The sequence below is a fragment of the Mugil cephalus genome, chromosome 5 (genome assembly GCF_022458985.1).
Source record: "Mugil cephalus isolate CIBA_MC_2020 chromosome 5, CIBA_Mcephalus_1.1, whole genome shotgun sequence".
In the NCBI taxonomy this organism is placed as follows: Eukaryota; Metazoa; Chordata; class Actinopteri; order Mugiliformes; family Mugilidae; genus Mugil; species Mugil cephalus.
In genome coordinates, this window is record NC_061774.1 from 9,189,969 (window position 1) to 9,204,366 (window position 14,398).

General features: G+C 45.1%; 1 protein-coding gene across 11 annotated transcripts in view; it reads left to right on the plus strand.

Moving 5' to 3' along the window:
- The window catches only part of dlg3 (discs, large homolog 3 (Drosophila)), a 75,145-nt gene that overhangs the window by 57,341 nt on the left and 3,406 nt on the right, over window positions 1–14,398 (plus strand). For 7 of the 11 annotated variants that reach the window (XM_047585700.1, XM_047585702.1, XM_047585698.1 and 4 more), the window contains 12 exons: window positions 245–401; window positions 895–997; window positions 8,558–8,672; window positions 10,398–10,574; window positions 10,658–10,733; window positions 11,305–11,404; window positions 12,871–12,912; window positions 13,116–13,166; window positions 13,272–13,373; window positions 13,466–13,638; window positions 13,839–13,948; window positions 14,033–14,124. In XM_047585700.1, the coding sequence (XP_047441656.1) occupies window positions 245–401; window positions 895–997; window positions 8,558–8,672; window positions 10,398–10,574; window positions 10,658–10,733; window positions 11,305–11,404; window positions 12,871–12,912; window positions 13,116–13,166; window positions 13,272–13,373; window positions 13,466–13,638; window positions 13,839–13,948; window positions 14,033–14,124 (1,298 nt within the window). Of the gene's footprint in view, window positions 1–244; window positions 402–894; window positions 998–8,557; window positions 8,673–10,397; window positions 10,575–10,657; window positions 10,734–11,304; window positions 11,405–12,024; window positions 12,071–12,870; window positions 12,913–13,115; window positions 13,167–13,271; window positions 13,374–13,465; window positions 13,639–13,838; window positions 13,949–14,032; window positions 14,125–14,398 lie in introns of all 11 variants that reach the window. The other 4 variants (XM_047585704.1, XM_047585706.1, XM_047585707.1 and 1 more) reach the window with 1 other exon arrangement.

Consider the following 14,398-nt stretch of genomic DNA (forward strand, 5'->3'; position numbering starts at 1 on the left):
TGTACATAAACCTTTTTCTATGTAAAGCACTCATTTTCAAATATAAACGCAGATCTTCTGCTTGTAGCTGCCTTATCTGGATGTACTTCACATTAACACTTTGCCAAAAATCCTAAAACTCTGTCCCTTCTTGTTTTAGCTGTTCCTACAGCAGTTTTGGTCACATCTCTTCCTCGTACTCTCTCTCTCTCTCGTGTGTTGTGTGTCCTGCCCTTCACCCTGATGCTGTCACTCTGTTTGGCAGGGAGCCGAGGAAGGTGTTGCTGCACAAGGGCTCCACAGGTCTGGGCTTCAACATCGTTGGCGGGGAGGACGGAGAAGGGATCTTCGTCTCCTTCATCCTGGCTGGAGGGCCGGCAGACCTGAGCGGCGAGCTGAGGCGGGGCGACCGGATTCTCTCAGTCAGTATTTCAACTTCGAGCTTCCGGTTTGTCCACATCGACAAGTCTGCGAGGAGTATGAGGCAGAGTGATTTTCAGCCAACTCCTGCTGTCAAAATAATTATAAAATTAGGATGGCCTGGTGTTTAGAAAGCCAGCCAACATCTGCTGAAACGTCCTTGAAAAAGACACTAAATCTGTAATGACTCTGAGGGAGCTTAGCGGTGCTCTGCCTGAAACTTTATCTAAAATAGACTTGAACGCTGTTTGTAGACAATACATTTGCAAACAGATCAAAGGGTGAATGTATGTCTGTACTGAATCACATGTGTTAACAAAGACAGCAAAAGAGACATTTTATCCATCACAAAATTCAGGGTCAAATGATTGAAATGAGACTAGCTTGTGATGCTACACTAGTTTTACAAAAGTGACTCACCTTTGGAATATAATCAGTTTTTTCTTCTTGTTAAATGCCTCTCAATCTCAATCAAAAAACCTTTTATTTTTGTAGGTGAATGGAGTGAACCTAAGGAACGCCACACATGAGCAGGCGGCTGCAGCACTGAAGAGAGCCGGACAGACTGTCACCATAATTGCTCAGTACAGGCCTGAAGGTGAGGCTTTACTGTCTTACATAATGCATTGTATCATAAATGGCTCCTGAATTCATCTTAAATGGACCATATAGGAAAGTTATTGTAATTTAACCAACTGTTTCATTTACAAAGAGATTCATGAGCTATATTAACCTGGTGAATAGAGATTGTTCTTGTGATTTGCTTTACTGACTTGAGCTTGGAGATTATAAATGTATCACGGAACCATGATGTTGCTGGCATCAGGTTTAAAGGAACGGTTTGATATTTTGGGACAGCATTTGCTTTATTGCCTTCAGCTACAGCATATGATGACCTTCACAGAGTTGGATGACTTATTCGTTTGATTCATATTTACCACACAGCTTATGTCTGTATAGTAAATATGAAGGTTCGGCTAGTAGCCAGTTAGCTTAGCTTAGTTTAGCACAAAGCACAGAGGTAAAGCTCACTAATTAACACATCATATCTTGGTTGTGAAATCTGTGAAAAAAGAAGAAATAACACCCACTTTACAAGGAGTCTGGCAAAAACATGATGCTGTGCCACAACATGTTGGTTTGAAGACTGAAGTTTTTGCATGATTAAACAAAAAAAGATAGACATTTGAGACGTTTGTTAGTTATCCAGGCTACCCTGTTTCCTTCAGTTTCAAGTCTTTCAGATAAGTCACCTGGTTGGACAGTGTAGCTTCATATTTCATATGAAGACATGAGTAGTAAATCCATCTTTGAACTCTTATCCAACTCATTTAACTATTCTCTTAAAACATAAGCATTTACCAGCAAGAATGGATCTCTCTGTGCATTCAAATGTCTGAGCTACAAAGAAAACATCTAAATTACCATCCACTGATCATCCACCTCTGTCTGAAATGTGAGCAAACATGTAAGAAGTAATATGCTGTTTAACAGGCACTTTGTGTGTATCATTAAGTCAGATGTACACAGTGGTCTCACATTTTACATTTTATCTGTTGACACATTGCTACTGAGCTTGTATGTGAATATTTCCCAAAATTGGTTTTGCTAAATACAGCTACCCTGGCTAGTGGGCAGCCCCTCTGTATTGTTTCTTGTGCTAGCTTCAAATGGAACTTGTGAGCTTGTGGTTACAACACCGGAAGTTTAGGTGCGCCACAGCTACACAACTGATGGCGTTTGGAGGTCACTGAGGCTAACAGTCAGCAAGCTAATAAGAGGCATCATGAAGATGACAGCATGGTGCCGCTTATATGGACTTTTTTCACAAACATGATGAACACCTCATCTGAAAACAGCATTTGATTTGTAAAGTTGGACAAATGTTTCCAACTACAGTCTCAAAGTCCATGATGGTTTCTCCATGTGGACATGTGTCCTACAGTGATTGTTTCTCGTAACCGGCATAGCTAACAATGGCTAACATGAGCTAGTGAGCACAGTCCACTGCTTTGTGTCTTGGTTTTCCAACTTGTATTAAAAGATTGTAGCTATAAATATTAATGGGCCTTTGTTGTGGTACTTACGACCTTGTAACTGGATTTTTTTTTAATAAGGTCTGCGTTCCCAAGTTGTGACGAGAAGTTAAATCAATTTAGTCGGGGTTTCATTATAGTTTTATGCATGAGTATTTTCATGGCCTACATTGAGTTAGTTTGCTTAACAGTTACTTAACAGACGTCAGCAGTTGCCGGGAGCAGTCTTTTCACAACATCTTCACACGTCCTTACCACTGATTCACAGGTTGCATTCGAACAACCAAACCTCAAGCTTATAATCCAAGATGGCTGTTCCATGTATCAACAGTAGCTGTAGGCTGCAGTAGTATAGTGTATATTTTGCACAGGTGTCTCATTCAGATGAGTCATACACAAAGTACTGTCCGTATTTTATCATCCGCATCTGTAATTTTTGAAAGCGTCAGCAAACATCCTACAACCGCTTATAAAACATTTCCAGTAACTTACTTGATTGTGAATACCACAAGTGGTGTCTGGGGATGCCTTTGTGAAGATAGTAAACACAGAACTATTTGACTAAACTTGTCATACTGGAAGATGATCAACTATTGTGACGTCAACTCCAACCTTCAGAGGTAAATGGAATGTACAGGCCGGCTGCATTATGGGAAATGTAGGAAGCCGAGTTTTCAAGGTTCATTCAAGGCGACATCAATCATTTATCGCTCATAATTTCCTCAGCTTGGTGAGAGTGCTTGAATGCAGCCTTATATATCAGTCCACCTGGGGTGGCGGAGGCTCCGGATAGGCAGGCTTTAAGAAGTATTCATGTTCCGGGGCGGCTCTGGCTGCAGCGCCGAGCCAACTGTGAGGCGGGCAAACGACCCGCTGTTGTCCTTCCCTGTTCAAACACCGAGCTCCTGATAGCAAGCCGCTCTTCGTGGACGCCGAGCCGGACAGCGATGGAAAGAGGAGACTGAGGGGGGAAGAGCGAGCTCTAAACTCCTGTTATTACCCCAGAGAGGAACCGCAAGAGAGCTTGGAGTGAAGAGGTGGAGAAGCGACAAACTTTTATGTTGTCTAGCAGCCTGTGAGGGATGGGGGATGGGCTCGGGTACAACAGCAGCAGCAGCAGCAGAGCAGAAGCCGCATGAACTCCCTAATGGCTGGATGAAGAAACTACCGGCTGCCACAGCGAAATAAAAAGCCACAGTTTCGCTCAACTGAGGTGAGGCGAGGAGGGGACGTGTCTGAAAATATTGACACGCCGAAACGGGAGCGAACCGCTGGAGTTACATGTTGATATTCATTGCTAATTTACCGAGGTGGTTGGCTGCTCTCGTTAGGAGTAACCTGTAGCTTAACGCCAGCAGTATAGCATGAAAAATTAAGTTGGTCGCGTCTGAGCCACTAAAAAAGCTTTTAATTAACCGCCTCAAAGAGGCGAACGCGCTCTTTTAATTTTAAAATAAATGAGAAGTTAGTGGAGGATTTGTGATAACCTCAGCCTTAATGTAGCTAGTTTAAGTTTACCATCATGTATTTTACCTGAAAACTGGTGTATTTGTTTTTTTTTGTTTCGTTTTAAACTAACGTACTAACATTTAACTCGCGGTCACGTGAACCAGTTTCATTCAGTGCAATTCATTCCGCAGTCGTTTTACTGTTCTTATGTAACCCAAACCTTTAGGTGGGGGCACGCAGGTGTGGTCAAACAGGTGTCTGTCAGCGTAATGCTGGTTTGGACGGTGACCTCACCTGTGAACTCACCTATTTGTGTTCACTGTATGTTTTCACGTTACTGCTTCACCAGACTTTACGCTTACAACCCTCTGACCACACGTCCACTTTTCATGCTGACTGAGGCAGAACTCACATGTGGCTCAGCTTTTCACGTATTTAATGGTTTATTTAACAAAATGGCACCGCCCTTTTCCTTGTAATGGTAAGCAGTAGCTTGGTTGGACATTACAGCTGCCTTGGCAGTTTCAGGGTTTCAGAAGGTCTGTGTGTGTGTGTGTGTGTGTGTGTGTGTGTGTGTGTGTGTGTGTGTGTGTGCTTGAGCACGCTAGACTAATGCTATAACAGCAACAGGAAGGATATGAAGAGCTTTATATGTAGGCTCAGCTCTCAGGTTAGGCTATGACAGGAATGTGAAGGAGCATAAGTTGTAGCATGCTCCCGCTCCGGTTTTCCTTTCTCATTGAATAAAACCCGAGCCTCGCATGTCCAACAGCTCTCCCAAGGTCATTGAAACTGAGCTCGAACAGGATCTGTTAGGTGAGGATGTGGCTGAACCAAAGGAAGACCCAGGCTGAGATCAGGACAGACAATGGGACAGAGCAGGGCTTCCTCTTGCGCCAAAATTCACATCATAAATGTTTGTACTCGGCCATGAGAGTTCACGTTGTCTCGCATACCAGATCATTCAGGCAGCATCTCGAATAATGATGTGGTTAGTTGAAGGGAACCTTTGTTTCCCATACCGAATCATGCTTTCAGCTCTATGCGCCCTTTGTAACTCAGTGGAGTGCACTTATCTGTTTGTGTACAGTTCTTAACTGCTCTAAACGAACGAGTCGAGCGCTGCCAAATGATTGACTTCCTGCATCCCCTCTGGTGACCTAAGATCTGTCGGCAGCGGTTCTGCTGGCATCCTAAAGCGGTGTGCGACATGTTGTTCGTTTGAGTTCGGAGCAGGAGGAACCCCCAGCGTGCTGTACAAGGACTGTCAGTCAGAAGAGGGAAGTGTAGGTTGAGTGCCAGCCAAACTGCTGGCAGAGTATCCTCAGGGGCCCGGGACCGGGCATCCATAGATCTCTGATTGAGGGCCAGCACTAAACTACGAGAAGTCACTTTAGAGCACCCACGCTGCACGAGAGCCTCCCCAGACTTTCAGCGGCTCACGGGAACATCCCGACTCGCATTCAGCAATGGAAGTGAGGGGTGTGTTTCCACATGCTGCCCTGCCCCACTATCATGGAGTGTAATTACACTCGAATCTTTGCATGTAGGAAATGGGAGGAGGACCGCGGAGAGGAACTCCATGCACACTCATTAAATACCCAACAGTGTGCATTGCAGGGTTTATAGATATATCTTATCCTCATTTACATTTTGCATTACATTATTAGCGGGGACGGACCAGGTGCGCGCAGTTTCCGACTCGGCTACCCATAACAACATAACAGGCGCTCGCATTACAAGTACGTGCCTGCTGCGTTGCATAACTGGATCAAAAGAGAGGCGACCGTTCCCCAAAATAAAAAAGCTGTACAACTAATGAGGACACGCAGTGGGAGTGAGTGATACAGAATAGTCCCAGTTTCTATTAGCTGTCTTTTTTCTTTTCTTTTTTTTTTTTTTCCTGTGGGTCACTCCTAAAAATATGTGCAGGCTCTGGAGTATTCGTTGCCTTAAGGAACCAGGATTTAGCTTTCAAAACTCCCACTTTCCCAGCACTCCAAAGGTGTGACTGGAATTAGGGACGTTAGTGAATAATTTATGTGGGATTGATCCCTGTTGAGAGCCTGACCAGTGAAGAATGTGTCTAATGAAGCTGGACACATGACTTGTTCCTAACTAGTTAGATATTAAATGATGTGAGATAATTGGGACACCTTACCTCTTATTGTTGGAAGTCTGAGCTGATTTCTTTCATTCAATATAATGGAGTCTGTCTCTCCAGTTTTATTTGACCATTAGTTAAATTATGGAACATGGAGGTGAGACTATTTTGATTGATGACATCTTAAAAAAAACTATAATAATAATTCTTATTTAGCAAAAACAGACTGTCTGCTTTAAAATCTCAGTGAAGTTATAATGAGAACTGAAGAGACTGTGTTGGGTGGTCAGAGCTTTAAGCCCCGGGGATATTTAAACATCAGTCAGTTACTGATCATTAACATGGCCAGCACTCAGTTAAATAAGATTCTTGAATTTGCATCGATGTTTGTGGTGCTGCCGTTATAGTTGACTTGGATTTGAGCTCATTTGTATTGGGTTTTGTCAGATTTCTACACACACAACGCTGCTGAAGGATTTGTGTGTTTCATCCACTCTTCAGTTAAGGAGGGACAAACGATCAACACGGAGCTTATGTTTTATTATAACTTGTCATCTTGTGACACAGTAATGCAATGGTTTGTGATTCTCATTTGTTGCTATGGCAGTGTGTTTTGTTTAGGTGCTGCGAGTTTATATTTCCCTTTCTGTATGACAGGTGTGTCCTTTTACCTTTTTTTTTAAATTTCAAATCAGCTGCCACAGATGACTGGAAACCACTTCCTTAAAAGTGAAGTTAGTGCTTGCGTTTTGTCCGACTGACTGACTATGAGGAGATTTCCTCTTCACTTACGCACACATATTGTGCGGTGCTCTATGTGGATTGTGTTGCAGAACTGTCTGCATTCTGATATCATTATTATCAACAAGGCGAGGCAGCAGTTTATGGTTGCGTTATGATTCCCTCCCCAACATCTCACAGGGGCGTAAAGCTGATTATAGTCCAGCGCTCTCTCTGAAGCTCCTGGACGTCTACAGTATTTAGATTAATCATTTAGACGTTAGGAATGTGAACAAGCAAAAACATTTAGCTCTACCACCTGTGCTCCCGATAGCGCCGGTCCCGTCTCCCTGGCACAGCTCAGGCGGCCCTTCAGGTTTGTGGTTTTGTGAAGCAGGCCATTAAGACTGCTCTCTCTATTTAGCGACTCTTTTGTCTTGTCCCTCAGCCCCTCCTCTCCCGAGCTTGTGCTCCTTTCTCTCGTCTCTCCTGTGCCTGAAAGCCAAGTGGACTAGTCTGAATGGCTGTTTCCGCATCTGCTGTCCCCGTTCTAGGAGTGCTAGAAGGTTGCTCTTGGTTACAAGCATTGAGGCGGTGTCTGGTTACCTCACCTTGCAGCGTGACTCTGTTGTGTTGTTAACCCTTTGAGCCGAGAACAGGGTGGGGAGCCGTCACGGGGACCGGCCCGCATCAGTATTTGCTTCGAATCCCCTGTAGCTTTCAGTGGGGGGGTTATAGTTCAGTGACCCCGAAGCTTGTTTTTGCACCTGACCGGAATTTTCCTGGAGCTTGGGCAAACTTTAGGGATATTATCTTTGTAGGCATAGGTGTTTGTTTTTCAAGGAAGCTGCAAGGCTTGTTCGACCGAATATGGACTTTGATCTCTTGTTGTTCACATCACAGGAAGTGTTGCCAGCTATGGATGATTAAGCAGAAAGGTAGGAGTCCACCCCTACAGGCACGGCAGAGACATGGAATCTGGATAATATTCTCTCGCACTGGCGCTTTTAAGGACTAATTATGATGAAAATGTAGAGGTGTTTTGTTATTACTGCAGAAGTGTGCTTCATCCCATTATCCCATAGTTCTGTCTTATAAAGCAAAGTTTCACGCACCTTAAAACATTAACGCTTGTAGCCTGATTTCCTTCCTGTCATCTGCAGGGTTGAGAATAACACGAAAAGGAAATTAGATGGTTGCTCACAGAGCTGCCTTGTTGTGGCCGAGCTCATCCTTCTAGTTTTTCTAGCTGCCTCTGCCGCTCTGTTTATCTAGCCGTGTGCTATGTGGCGCGGTGGCCTTGCTCGTTCCAGCAGCCCGGGCACAGAGCACGCTGTGCACAGCGGGCTAATGAGAGCATTCTTAATGAGGAGGTCCAGGTGGATTCATACATCATTCCCCTGCTCCCGAGCAGCAACTGGATTTACACACCTATGACAAATGGTCATGCATTTGAAATTGTTGGAGGCCTTCCCTTTTTTTAACCACACTAAAGAGCCCGCGTTGAACTTAATTAATCTGTGTAATGAATTACCTGACATGAGACATTACTGGATGTGTAAGGCAGATCTGTGATAAACCATCTGTTCCCGGGGTCATTAATCAGCCCAAGGATTGGCCGAACCTTTTCCTGCGTTCGCTGTAGCTCGCTGCTGCGCCAACTGAGGCGCAGAGCTCCGATAATATTCTGCTGAAACGAGAGAGCGGCGTTCAACGCCGAAGATGCGCAATACCACCTTAACCTTGGGTTTAGCAACCTTCAAACCCAAAAGTGAAGCGTACGCTCGAGGGGCTGTATTTTTTGAGATGCTGTTGACACAGTTTGTGTTGTTTGTTTCTTCACACGCAGAGTACAGTCGCTTTGAGTCTAAGATCCACGACCTGAGGGAGCAGATGATGAACAGCAGCATGAGCTCAGGATCAGGCTCCCTGCGCACCAGTGAGAAACGCTCCCTCTACGTCAGGTAAAGCTGGGACACAGCCACACGCTCGCTACATCAAATTACAGGCATGCAGTCAGAATAACCACTCTTACATAATAAACCTCAACCTGTCTGTGGGGGAGAATAAAGCCTCAACCCATGTGTTGTCAGAATCCGTCACTTTGTCGGAGTGCAGCAGCACGTCATGTGCGACATACATCACAGGACTAAAGGTGGTATCTCGCACAGAGCTTTTCGTAGGGAAACATTTAATTCAGGGCCCTGACAGGATCGATACTATTCATCTTTGTCTAAAAGCGGACGCACGGACAACCCGGTTGTTGTTTTGACGCCACATATGACATTGACTCTTTAATGTAGATTGACAGTGGAGCTTGTCGAAGCGACCTGTGTTATGACACTTTGGGCCAGTTGCCAAACTGGATGGAGGCTCATTTAGGAATTAAAACGGGCGGCATCCTCCTGTCCACACACACACACACACACACACACACACACACACACACACACACACACACACACACACACACACAGAGAGCGAGTTGCACAAAACTCACAGGGGTCAAGGTGAGAGGACAGTGTGATGTAACGCCATAGGCTGAGTGCTTCCCCATATTTCTGCTAAGGCACTAATGTGCTTCACTTAGCCTAAGCTTAATAGCTGCATTACTAGATTGATTTAGCCTAAGTTCAATAGCAATGGACCTCGCTCGGATGTAGCAAAAGTACAGAGGTGTTATCACACTGGAGGCCTGCTATAGTCGGAGTGTTAACCGGTTGCACTCATGACTCCCTTATAGACTGAGTCCTACGAGGCATGCAGAGCCGAGCCTGCTCCTGCGCGGGTGACTAAGCTCACAGCTATGTAGGAAAAGCAGTCTAGTTTACCGGCTGATGCGGGAGCCGCCATGTCCTCCCAGCCCTGCTTCAGGAATGCGGAGGCGTTCGGCTTCTAAGGTGCACTTTGGAGGAGGAGGAAAAAAAAAGAAAAGAAAAGCGTCACGTGTGCTCACATTCTCTTCAGTCCCACTAACACGTCAAGGTGCTATAACTCGGTTAAGGCCTGGTATTTGATTATCTCTCGTCAGGACGATTTGAAAGAGCACTTGTTTCCCAGCTGAGAACAGACACCGATGAGCTGTGTTGCACCACGACAGTTTCACCATTGCTGTTTATGTAAGGCAAGCTCCAGTTTCGGTTGTGTGAAATCGGAAAACATAAAAGGAAAACATGCTGGCCGCAGCCTGTCGATCCACTGCTACATGGCTTGTAGGTCATGGAACGTTTCAACCTGCAAAGCAGGAATTCATACCCTTAGAAATGGCTGTGGGTTTACCTGTCTGACAAGATCCCGACACACGCATACACACAATAAACACTATCTGAGTTGTGGAAACAATAGCAGCTACAAATGCCACGTGGAAAGTTACGAATGCACCTTATGTGTGTCTATGTATATGCACACACGCACTACCAGTCAAAGGTTTGGACACAATCTCTCATTCAATTCAATGAGAAAGTGTTTCCAAACGTTTGACTGGACTATATATAAGCTTCAATATATACAAGCAGTGTGTAGTGAACAGACACCATTAAAAAGCCCAATTATGAACCACTGGAGTTTCATATCTGCCATTTTGTGCCGAGTTTGGACACTTGGTGATTGGATCCTGGTGTGTGTGGAATCCCTACACAGACATTCAGGATGAGAGGAGATGAGCGTAACAAAAGCTTTTGTGTTCACAGAGCTTTGTTTGACTACGACCGAACGAGGGACAGCTGCCTGCCCAGCCAAGGCCTGAGCTTCTCTTACGGGGATATCCTTCACGTCATAAACGCCTCTGATGACGAGTGGTGGCAGGCGAGGCTCGTCACGCCTCACGGAGAGAGCGAGCAGATCGGGGTCATTCCAAGCAAGAAAAGGTAGCGTCCCTCTTCCTCCGGAGCGGCGCGCCAACGCCAGACGAGGCCAACGTAACGACTCTTTTCCCTCTTTTCTCCCCCAGAGTGGAGAAGAAGGAGCGGGCCAGGTTAAAAACAGTCAAGTTCCACGCCAGGACAGGCATGATTGAGTCTAACAGGGTAAGTGTAGAGGGCCAGCTGCTCCCTGCCCCGGTGCCAGAGCGGCTGTCTTCAGAGCTGCTGCTGGGCTCCCAGGGAGATGGCCTACTTCCCCCTGAGTGTGGGAAAGGGACCAGCACCTGCTCACTGAAGCAAGCAAAAAGCACTCATATTACTGTATAGATTACACAGAAGCTCTGTGGAGATGAGAGGTCTCTGTAACCTCCACAGAGCTCACTCCCAGTGATATTTACAAATGTGCACTTACAAATTGTCACATCTAGGTTGCAGACGTTTGAATCAGTTGTAATGTTGTGTCAGCATAATTTATTTATGAAGAGATACAGTAAACATGTTTAATTTGGTCATGAGACGCTGTTTCCTTCACATGGATGTGCCATTCATTTCCACCCATTACCTGCTTCTCGTTTTCATTATTTGACATGAACTGTGCGTTTACATATCATTTGTTTTTTTGCATGGTTGTCGAGTGATTTCATTGAAACCCATTCTGTTGTTTTTTTTTTTTTTTTTTGCTCCCACCCTCTCATTGCCCCCTCCCCCTTTTTCTCACTCGCACATCGACAAGCAGCCAGTCAAAGTAAAGCGCAAAAAAAGCTTCAACCTATCGCGCAAGTTCCCGTTTTACAAGAGCAAGGAGAATATTGTGCAGGAGTTGGTGGAGTCTGAACGTGAGTACCAGCTGTGTGATCGAGGGTGGGGAGGGGGTGTTGTTGTTTTTTTTTTTTTTTTTGTTTTTTTTTTCTCCGTCTTTTCCCCTTCATGCTTCAGTTCTGTCTCTCAGCTTTCATCTTTCCGCTCACCTCCAGGGATGGTTTGTGTGATGGCACCACTCTCATCCCTTTCTCACCGTCCCAGAGAGAAGCCGGCATCGTCGGGCTGGAGATGTGGGCTTCTCTCTGGTGTGTCTGTGCATCTGTCTATGGGCTCCAGAGGAGTGTCCTGCTGTGTGTCTGTGTGTGTGTTTGCAAGTTCTTGGCTGCATTAACACACGGGCCTTCTAATACCGCAGCCAGCACTATGAGTCCTGATCAATTCTCCAGTCAGTCACTGACCCACAACAACAACAAGAATCTCATTAACTGGACAGAAGCTTTAACACTTAACAGGTCAAAATCCCGTTTAATGGGATTGGGATTGGGATTGTGTAATTGAAAAGGCTGTGGAGCTCTGGCTTAATGAGTGTCAGCACAGCACTCCTCTCCCTCTCTGTCCCAACTCTCACTAACCTCTTCTTCTTCCTGTCTGCTTTCTTCTCTTGGTTTCTGCTCTCACCTGTCGGGACACCTAGGACTTCCCAGGGTTAAGCGATGACTTTTATGGATCAAAGAGTTTGAGTAAGTGTGTGGTTGTACTGTGTCAAGCAGCTGTCCCCCTGAGCTCAGAGAAAATGCTTTGTCACTGCAGGCCCAGCTGGGAATGTAAAAACCACACACATCTAGAGCGACGCACACGCACACACACAGAGACTAATGTGGGAGCTCCCACTAAACACACACGCACACCTACTCAGATTTACAGTACATACAAGAGGTGTATTCCCAAGGGAGGGTGAGTGAGCGCTCCACTTATTCCGAACGTCTCACAGGGTCCTCTACAATATATGGTTTTGTCACAGGAGGTCACACAGAGCTACGATACATCCGTCACCAGAGCAGGGTGTTTCTATCTCTGGTTGGAAACACTTTTTCCTCCAGTTCCCCCGAGTCAGACAGCTCCTGCCTTCCTACTGTGGACAGCGTGCTTGTTTTCTTTGTCTTTTCCCCGATATGAAACCCGCCGCCACGCGCACAGATGCAGCAATAGGAAATACTGGCATGGGAATTTGGTCATTTGGGACACTATCACAGGAAACACTTGTTTTTCTATTGCTTGCACCTAAAACCACTTCCCTAATATTGCAAGAGCATGGCTGCTGCACCAAACGAGACTTCTGCTTTCTTTGCTTCCTGTTTTTTTTTTTTATTTGTTTTTTTTTTTCTTAAGTGGCATAGTTGTTGAGGAACGGGATGTTTTTTTTCCGCCCTAAGGCTGTTGAGGCAGGTGAAAATAATTTTCACCCATAAGAGACTTTATTTGAAAGTGAAAGCATTTTCGGATTTGAATCTGAGACTGTGTCTCTCTCTTGCTTTTGCAGAATGCCTGACATCCAACACAAGTGACAGCGAAAGTAGTTCGAGTGAGTCACCTTCATTTCTCATGGTCTTTCTGGTTTGATTTACACTGCCCACATAGATGAACAGCACTGTAGCTGTCCTTCCATTTAGCTGTGAAATGAAATCTGTAACTCAGTGTTTCGTTCTGAGTTTAGTCAGATACGATGGCTTTATGATATTTGTTTATTAGAGATGTTGAATGTCTGCTCTTGTTTTGTTTTAATAGAGGGTCAGGAGGACACCATTCTTTCCTACGAGCCAGTCATTCGACAGGAAAGTGAGTGGAACATTCAAACCGTGATAAATGCGCGCAGCACAAGTGAAGCTATGTATTGTTTGTACTTCCATGTATCCTCACGTGGCTTCTCTGTCTCCGACTCAGTCCACTACACGAGGCCTGTGATCATTCTAGGCCCATTGAAGGACAGAGTAAACGATGACCTCATCTCCGAGTTCCCCCACAAGTTTGGCTCATGCGTACCCCGTGAGTTGACAACATGCAGCACCTCCACACAAGAACGCCAAACACAACAGCGGCGAGAGACAAAAATAAACTTGTTCCATTCACATCTGCAGATACAACTCGTCCGAGGCGAGAAAACGAGATGGACGGCCAGGACTACCACTTTGTGGCCTCGAGAGAACAAATGGAGAAGGACATTCAGGATAATAAATTCATCGAGGCCGGCCAGTTCAACGAGAACCTCTACGGGACGAGCATCTTGTCCGTCAGAACTGTGGCTGAGAGGGTGAGCGTCAACATCTGCCTTTTCTATTTAGGGTTGAGTCACACGGCGCAATCAGAGGAGCGTTAGGTGGCCTGCTAATTCATACCATTTGTAATTAACGTTGCAGCATTATACAAACTCCAATCAGTCCTTCATGAATATGTGGTGGAGCTGTGTGACAGAAACTCATATTTAACGAAGCGTTGTCAACCTGCCTACAGGGGAAACACTGCATTCTGGACGTGTCTGGGAATGCCATAAAACGACTGCAGCAAGCACAACTTTATCCGATTGCCATCTTTATTAAACCAAAATCCATTGAAGCCCTAATGTAAGTCCAAAGCCTCAAACATACCGAGACACCAGTAGCTCTAATTATCTGTGGGTTGCTAACCATAACTACTGTCGTTTTCAGGGAAATGAATAAGAGGCAGACGTATGAGCAGGCCAATAAAGTCTTTGACAAGGCAGTTAAGCTGGAGCAAGACTTTGGAGAGTTTTTCACAGGTTGGTCTCACTGCACTTTTGTTTTAACTAACATCTGTAGTTGTGGTTCAGGTTGTAGCCGAGGACGTATCGATCTGATGATGATGTCACTAAATTCTTAGCCACATAAATAAACTTATCTTTTAAAACTCAGGCTATTCAGTTTAAAGGATTAATTGATTGCGTAAAAGGTGCGGATACATTTTCTGTCAACCAGCTTATTACTGACGATGTGCAAATAATAAAATGACACAATTGTGGAAATTTGTTTAATTTGAAAAGCAACTGTTTGGCA